Here is an 8,924-nt window from a genome sequence, read left to right as displayed (position 1 = left end):
TTGGTCAAGTTTGACACCCAGGCTGGTGACCAGTGAGGAGAGGGGGATGGAGTGTCCATCGATGGTGATGTGGATGATGCCGGCCTGTTTTATTTGGTGAGGTGTACCGATGAGGATGGCTTCAGTTTTACTCCCGTTGAGCTGGAGGGAGCTGTTGCTCATCCAGTGGCGGATGTCATTGAGGCATTTGGTGGCCCGGGCTTGAGTCAGATGGATGTCAGGGGAGGCAGGGGAGGTTTGAAAGTAGATTTGGGTGTCATCGGCGTAGCAGTGGAAGTTGATGTTGTGGCTCTTCAGTATCTTCCCCAGGGGGAGCATGTACACCAGGAAAAGCAGGGGACCCAGGACTGATCCCTGTGGGACACCAGAGGTGACTGAGCAACTTCAGTTTATTATTCTTTCCAGAGAAAGACAGAGACTTGTCGACTGCAGCAGTGCTGTCGCTCTGAGTTAGCCTACTTTCAGTTTGACTTCAGTAATGTCACCTTCAAACACACCTGTCTCTGCCGTGTTGCTCCACCTCTTCCTGCAGTTCAATATTAATCTCATAGCAGTTAATCATATTATTGAACATCTAACTTCTGCAATAGCCTAACCTTTTATTATCTTGTTTTTACCTGATAGTGTTTTTTTTATTTGTTCTCTATTGCTGCTGGTAACTGAGTACCAAACATAATTTCATTGTATGCCTACAATGACAAATAAAGTGTGTTATGCGTTATGTTTTCTCAGTCACTGTTGTAAAGTCAGATGTTAACGAGCATGTAAATAATGTACGCCCATGGGCACACCATTAAATGAGCATTTTCTGGGCCAAGGTCTGCGGGGAGACCTGGGCCAGGGTCTGGGTCTCCACATGTTGAGTTTAGGCATTGGGAAGGTGGGTTAGAGTTAGGCACTAGTAGCCACTTGGTTAGGGTTTGATATGGTGGGAGGCTTAGGGTTAGGGCAGGGGTGCCCAAACTTTTTTGACCCAAGATCTACTTTTCAAGTAGCCAGCCTCCCGAGATCTACCCAGTCCAGTTTCAACATCGCAAACGCACACACATCGATGCATCTTAAATCGATGCATCACTTTTTCCCCCAATACATGATTTATTTTTTCTCACTTTACAATACAATTGCATTGTATTATGATCCATAATTAAAATAAACAACTGCATGTACTTCCATTATATTTTTTTTTATTATTTAATCCCCCCCCCCCCCCTCAATGCCATGCGATCTACCACACTACCTTCGCGATCGACGTATTGGGCACCCCTGGGTTAGGGTCTCCAGGGGACGGCTGGGGTCTTTAGTAGGTCTCGAAAGGGGTCGGAGACCCCCAGAGACTCTTCCAGGGGAACGGTCTCCCCCTCCTTCCCCTAACCTAACCCATAACCAGGGAGAGCTCCCCACCCTTTCACCCATCCCCCACCTCTACCACTCCCAGCTCCAGCAGAGTGATTTTTAACGGGCCGCCTGTGGGCGTAGCTACATTATTTATGCACAAAGGTACCGTGCTTATTGATTATTGTCTTCATCACCCATTAAATTAAGTAGCCTATGCAGGAAGATAACAGTCATGTAACCATACAAGCTCTTTCTATTGGGTTTTATTTATTTCAGTAAACATACAGTACAGTAGATTTCAGAATTCTGTCTTTTTCAATCAATCAAATGCTCTTAATCAATCAGCTAATCATCTTTTAGTTCATCTCCTGGACAATGAAACAGGAAGATTGGTAATATTCACACTCCTGCAATAGTGATGAGATTCAATGACATTTTATGATTCCCTGTTTGCTGCAACAAGTATATATCACACATAAAAGAAAAACAGGATGCAAATAAAAAATACAGAATTTACCATATTAACCAGAATCTGGAGTTTAACATTTATTTACCTTTATTGTTTTTTCTCTCTCTCTCATGATCAAACCAAATCATTTCGCCAAGGAGGAGAAAGGTATAAAGATACAAGATACATTAGTAGTTACGTTTTTTTAAATTTTTTTGCCTAATTCTCCTCTCAGTGGAGAGCTCCGTTGAAAGAACAAATACAACTAAGACAAGTCAAAGTGTTTTTTCTTTTGATGATTAGTCTAATCTGTGTGATTGACAGGAGAGATGATCAGAGGGGCACTGAAGATTGGGTAGAGTTTCTCAGTGAAGGTGCAGCCAGTAAAGGAGTAGATAAGAGCTGCAGCATCTACGTCATGAAAGGAGACCAGACCCTCCTCATAATCCACAAACACCCCCACCTTCTGAGGCTCTGTCTTCAGAGAGAGGAGGACAGCAGGGCTAGCAGCAGCTGTGTACTCATTTCCATTCCTCAGCATTACAGTCCAGAAGCCTTTCTCTGGGCAAAGTGTGATGTGTTCCTTCCTGTTGATCGACCCTCTGGCCACTCCTACATCCCAGTCAGTCTTCTGTTTAACCTGAACCTCGTAGTAAAACCTTCCTGAAGAGAAGCTCTGCTTTGCTAAGACAAGGGGACAAAGAGAAAATCTCTCTGGGTTGTCTGGGAGATTCTTCTTTACATCACCATGATGTACTTGTTTCCCATCATCAGACAAGATGAGCCAGTCGTTTGCTGTATCAGGATCCAGAGTCACATCCACTGCATACTGCTGGACCCTCATCAGCTCAACATCAGCACACAGCTTCTCCATCTGTTTCCTGAGAGTCTCCTCCAGCTGAGCCACAGCTCTCCTCACAGTCCCCTCATATGATGAGCGATGGACACTGACCTCTGTCCAGTCTTTGGTGTGTGGAGGTGTGTTCAGAGATGGGAAGCTTTGGAGGAGGTGGAGGTGGTCTTCAGTGTGTGAGAGCTGCTCCACCTCAGTGCTTCTCTCCATCAGCTCAGATATCTCCTGTTCCAGCTCTTCGATGAAGCTTTCAGCCTGTTTCTCTGTTGTTTTCTGCTTCTCCTCAACCGTCTCAATGAGCTCAGCCTGGCCTCTCTCCACAGACTGCCTCAGAGCAGTGAAGACCTGCACACCGTCTGCTATCTCTCTGTCTGCATCTTTCTTGCTGAGCTCCACCGTGTGTTTGATCTCCTGAATCTTCAGTCGTCTCTCCTGGATCTTCTGCTGAATTTCAGCCTCTGTCTTCCCCAGCTCAGCCATCTTTCCTTTATATTCCTCTGTCAGAGGAACAAAGTCATGTGACTTGTGGTGTAAAACAGTGCAGAGCAGACACACACACATCTGGTCTGTCTTGCAGAACAGCTCCAGTGGTTTCTCATGCTCTTTACACAACCTGTCTTCCAGGTTCTCCACAGGATCCATCAGCTTGTGTCTTTTCAGACCTGTCATTGTCTGATGAGGCTCCAGGTGAGTCTCACAGTAGGAGGTCAGACACAACAGGCAGGACTTCAGGGCCTTCCGTTTGGTCCCAGTGCAGACGTCACAGGGGACTTCTTGGCCCATTAATGGTCTCAACTCTGGGTTGCTGCTGGTTTTCATCTGAGTTGACTTTCTGAACTGAGCAGCCATCTCAGATATTAAAGTATTGACCTGCAGCTCAGGTCTTCGTCTTCTGCTGAAACGCCTTTTACACATGGGACACTGGCACTCGACATTAACATCCCAGTACTTTGTGATGCAGTCCTTGCAGAAGTTGTGTCCACATGGTGTGGTGACTGGATCAGTGAACACACCCAGACAGATGGAGCACAGAAACTGATCTTCAGATTGAAGACTGGCAGCTGACATATCTAGACACTGAGACCAAAAATGAAAGTGTTAAATATCAATACTGCAACACATAATTATTTTGAGAAAACATTACATTTATTGATCGTGATATTATCAAGTCATTTTGAGTTTTGCACTTCACTGAAAACATAATTTTGACAAGTAACAGTGCAAAATGAAAACAGGGAAATTTCACGTCTGAATACAGCTAAATTATGTGTCACTGCTCTCTGTTTAAACCATCGACATATATATCTCAGTGGTTTAAACAGTCAATATGATCTGCTGTACTCACCTTTGTAGGTCTAAGACTGCTGTATTGTTGAGGAAGGCCTGATTAACTTCAGTTTATTATTCTTTCCAGAGAAAGACAGAGACTTGTCGACTGCAGCAGTGCTGTCGCTCTGAGTTAGCCTACTTTCAATCTGACTTCAGTAATGTCACCTTCAAACACACCTGTCTCTGCCGTGTTGCTCCGCCTCTTCCTGCAGTTCAATATTAATCTCATAGCAGTTAATGTTTTGTACCTTTGGACTCACTGTATGCTAGCTGTCTACACAAGAAGGCTATGCTTGAATTAAATGACTCATGAAACTTTGAACCTCGGATGTTTAAACCTGGAATAAAGCAATAAAACTAGAAGGAGCAACATCAGTACTAAGGAAACAACCCACCCAGAACTGAAGATTGAAGAACAGCTTTTTCCCCAGAGCTGTAGCCTACACTCCCATAGCTGCTGAGGACTGAAGACTATACTGAGTTAGCTTCTCCCATCCACCACCCCCACCACCAAACTGCTGCTAATGCGCTCCAACATTTTATTATTGTATGTGCCTGATATTGTCAAAGGGCCAAGCACCAAATACCATCTTATCTTTAGAAAGCAGAGGAGAGAAGCTCTTCTGTTTGGAGAGTGATAATTCCATTGAGGTGCTCTTTGGAGAGAGGTGCAGTAGTTTCAAAGAAAAAAGGGGAACCAAGGCACTCTTATTGTGAAAAAATTAAAAAGCCTTTATTAGAAGTGGCTATGCCGACGCGTTGCGGTCTTCTGACCTTCCTCAGGGCAAATGGAATACTGGTACAAACATTTCACTTATGAAGACACTACACTTATGAAGACACTAGAGTGGAAGTGACATCATAGTCAATGGGTGGAAGTGACATCATAGTCAATGGACAACCCTAGTGGTCAACATGGGTTATACAGGTGAATATGTATCATGAAACACCAATATGTACAATAAAACACCAGGCAAAGTGTGAAAATACAAGATCCAACACCAAATATACAGGTATAGGATTAAAAACAATATAAAAAACAAATTAAAAACAAATGTATGGCCATACAAAAATTAAAGAAATGGAGAATAATCAATTTCTTCATTTAACCCAGGGGAAACCATGGCATTGAGTTTGAAAATCCAAAATGTTTCCCTCTGAAGGAGCAGTTTGAGCCTGTCCCCTCCTCTGCGAGAGCAGTGGACCACTTCCAGAACCACCACTTTTAAAGAACTGGGGCTGCTGTGGCCAGCCTGTTGATAATGCTTAGCTTAGCCATAGGATATTGGTCGTGAAGTCGTGAAGTTTGCAGACGACACAGCAGTCGTGGGGCTGATCTCGGGGAGCGACGAGACGGCCTACAGAGAGGAGGTGGGGGCCCTGGAACAATGGTGCCAGGACAATCACCTCTCTCTGAACGTCTCCAAGACCAAGGAGATCATTGTAGACTACAGGAGGGGGGGGGGACGCACCCCCCCCAATCACCATCAACGGCACAGTGGTGGAAAGGGTGGACAGCTTCAAGTACCTGGGAGTCAATATCCACCAGGACCTGACTTGGGCCGGCCACACCGCCACTGTTGTCAAAAAGGCCCAACAGCGACTACACGGACTCAAGCGCCTGAAGAAATTTGGGCTAAGGAAAGAAATCCTCAGGGACTTCTACAGAGGCACCATTGAAAGCCTGCAGACTGGCGGCTTCACCACCTGGTACGGGAACTGTACCACCATGGACCGCAGGGCGCTACGGAGAGTGAGACGCGCGGCACAGCACGTAACAGAATGTGAGTTGCCAGATCTGCATGAACTGTATAAACAGCGGTGCCTCAGGAGGTCCCTGAAGATCATCAAAGACACAAACCATCCCCACAACAGCCTGTTCTCCCTGTTACCCTCAGGGAGAAGATACAGGGTTCCGAAAGCACGCACAAATCGATTGAGGAACAGTTTCTTCCCGCAGGCCACAAGACTCCTTAACATACACAAATAGTGTAGTAGCCGCACTGTACCGTACTGTAGCTGCTACCATTACGTATGTCTAACGTTTAATTGTATGTTTAATAAGGAATATGCTATTTGCACCTGTATGTCAAATACGCCGAATTTAAAATGCCGAGTTTAATTGTATGTTTAATAAGGAATATGTTATTTGCACCTGTATGTCAAATACGCAGAATTTAAAATGTTTAAGCACATCTAAAGTATGCACCCGACATGTGCACCTATGTGCAGTGAATATGCCACTGTCTCTGACGTGTCTTATCACTATACTGCCTTATTGCTTGTTGTGTCTCTTGTTGTTTTTGCACCCATATGCCCTGTTATATTTGTACTATTTGCACTATGTTGTAAACCAGTGGTGGGGAACGTCCGGCCTCCGGGCCGTATACGGCCCCGAGGCCATTTGAACCGGCCCGCAACACAATAAAATTGTTACATTTTAGACTAGTAGGAATAAAAAAAAAACAGGGAAACGAAACAATGACCGACAGCCATTAGTTTTCTGAAATAAAACAGACTGTTGTAAATGTCCGAGTCAACGTCAGGGTCAGTGAACGCAGCATGTGACCGGTACGTGACTTTGTGTGTTGACACCTGGTTGACACTAGACGAGCACACAGTGTTAACAAGTGATGAAATGGCGACTGTCAAGAAAAGGAAGGTAGATGCAGAATGCCGTGCATTCCAGGAAAAATGGACAAACGAATTTTTCTTTGTTGAAGTGAAAGGCAAGCCAGTGTGCCTAGTTTGTGGCGAGGCGCTGGCAGTGATGAAAAAGGCAAATCTCGAGCGCCACTACAGCTCGAAACATGCTAAACTCGTCGAGTTGAAAGGACAAATGCGTGTGGATAAAATCAACGCTCTTCGTCGGAGTTTGGGTGCCCAGCAAGCAACTTTCACAAGACCACAGGCTGACGGAGAGAATGTTACGCGTGCAAGTTTTGTCGTGAGTGAATTAATAGCCAAGAAGCTGAAACCTCATGCTGAAGGAGAGTTTGTGAAAGAGTGTCTCGTCGCTGCGGCGGAGCTGCTCGCGCCCGACAAAGTGAAATTATTTCAAAGCGTCAGTTTGTCTCGAAGAACGGTTTCAGACAGGATTACAGATATGGCACAAGACATTGAAAAAACACTGAAGGCCACTGCAAGAGACTTTGAGTATTTTTCTCTGGCCTGTGATGAGACAACAGACATCACAAACACAGCGCAGCTTGCCATTTTTGTGCGTGGGATTACGGCCGAGTTTGAGACAAAGGAGGAGCTGCTGTCTTTGCAAGCCATGCACGGCACTACCAAAGGTGAGGATTTGTTCAGTCAAGTTGTTGTGGCCATGAACAATTTTGAACTGCCATTTGAGAAGTTGAGCGGCATCGCTACTGATGGCGCACCCGCGATGGTTGGTGCGCAAAAAGGATTAACTGCATTAGTCAAAAAAGAAATGAGCCGTCTGAGTCTGGATCCAAGTGATTTAGTTGCATGTCACTGTATCATACATCAGGAGAATCTGTGTGCACAATCCCTGAAGCTTAACAACGTGATGAAAACCGTCGTGTCCACCATAAACTTCATCAAAAGCAGAGGGCTCAACAGCCGCCAGTTCAAGGAGCTACTCAGCGAGCTCGAGTCAGAGTATGGTGATCTGGTTTATCATTGTGAAGTGCGATGGCTGAGTCGTGCAAATATGCTCGCACGGTTTTATACACTGCGGGAAGAAGTCAAACAGTTCATGGAGATGAAGGGGAAACCTGTCTTGGAGCTCAGTGATGGCAAGTGGCTCAGTGATTTGGCCTTCATGGTGGACATCACCCAGCACCTGTCAGAGTTAAACGTCAAACTGCAAGGTCCCAACCAGCTCATCAGCTCCCTGCTTTCAAATGTGAAATCATTTGAAGCGAAGTTAAGGCTGTGGCAAGGACAACTGGAAAGGGGAAACACTGTGCACTTTCCCACTCTGCAAGAACAAAAGCCTGATGTTACAACAGAATATGCTGGTGAGTGTGCACAACTCATTCAGGCATTTGATGAGAGGTTTCATGATGTGAAAAATATACAAAATGAACTGAACATGTTTGCTACGCCGTTTAATGTGCAACCAGCAGATGTGCCAGACAACGTCCAAATGGAAATAATTGAGCTGCAAAGCAACAACGAGCTCAAAGCTAAGTACAACAACCTGTCTCTGCTGGACTTCTACAAACTGTACGTTCGTGCTGAGGATTTTCCCATCCTGAGGAGACACGCCCTGAAGTTTGCATCTCTGTTTGGGACAACGTACCGCTGTGAACAGTTCTTTTCAAAACTGACTCTCGCAAAGACTCGCTACCGCTCAAGACTGACTGACCCAAACTTGGAGAACCAGCTTCGAGTAGCATCATCATCACTGCCAGCTGACATCAGACGCCTCGCCAAAGAGAAACAGTTCCAGCCATCGCATTAGGTGAGTCTGACATGTAGAAATACAGCAATCTTGAGGCTCAGTAACACAGTGGTTATATAGACATTTTTTTCTGTCTTTTTTTTGCATCTCTGGTCACGTGTTCATAATAGTATGGCCCTTGGAGGACTTTATAAAATTTATATGGCCCTTGATATGAAAAAGGTTCCCCACCCCTGTTGTAAACGGAGTCCACAGCACAAGAATTTCACACGTGATACTTGTACCATGGAGTGACAATAAAAATCTTGAATCTTGAATCTTGAATCTTGGTCATTGGCTGTTCTGATGGCATAAACATGCTCTGCAAATCTGTCCCTCAGTCTACGCTTTGTGCGTCCCACATAGAAGCAACCACATCCACATTCCAACCTGTAAACAGCATATGTGGTGTTGCAGTTTGAGAAAGACTTGAGCTGGTACCTGAAGCCACTTGTGTCTGTGAAGTGCTTGGTTCTGATCATCTGTTGACAATAATTGCAGTGTCCACACTGGTAATGGCCTGCAGGGGCTGACAGCCAATGCTG

The 8,924-nt window shown here is 45.2% G+C and overlaps 2 protein-coding genes across 2 annotated transcripts; one reads left to right on the top strand and one right to left on the bottom strand.

Moving 5' to 3' along the window:
• Positions 1-2,087: 2,087 nt before the first annotated feature.
• LOC310800104 (E3 ubiquitin-protein ligase TRIM39-like) lies at positions 2,088-3,704 on the bottom strand (the record flags this gene model as incomplete). Its single annotated transcript, XM_083662680.1, has 1 exon — positions 2,088-3,704. One exon carries the CDS (start codon positions 3,702-3,704, stop codon positions 2,088-2,090), a length of 1,617 nt encoding a protein of 538 aa, XP_083518806.1.
• Positions 3,705-7,071: 3,367 nt separating this feature from the next.
• On the top strand, positions 7,072-8,400 carry LOC310800103 (general transcription factor II-I repeat domain-containing protein 2A-like; the record flags this gene model as incomplete). The annotated part of the gene is made up of 1 exon (XM_083662679.1): positions 7,072-8,400. The coding sequence occupies one exon, from the start codon at positions 7,072-7,074 to the stop codon at positions 8,398-8,400; it is 1,329 nt and encodes a 442-aa protein (XP_083518805.1).
• Between the last annotated feature and the right edge of the window lie 524 nt (positions 8,401-8,924).

Source organism: Poromitra crassiceps (genome assembly GCF_964638095.1).
Source record: "Poromitra crassiceps genome assembly, chromosome: 29".
NCBI lineage: Eukaryota > Metazoa > Chordata > Actinopteri > Beryciformes > Melamphaidae > Poromitra > Poromitra crassiceps.
Note: the sequence above shows the minus strand (reverse complement) of the source record. Positions and strands in the feature narration are given on the sequence as shown.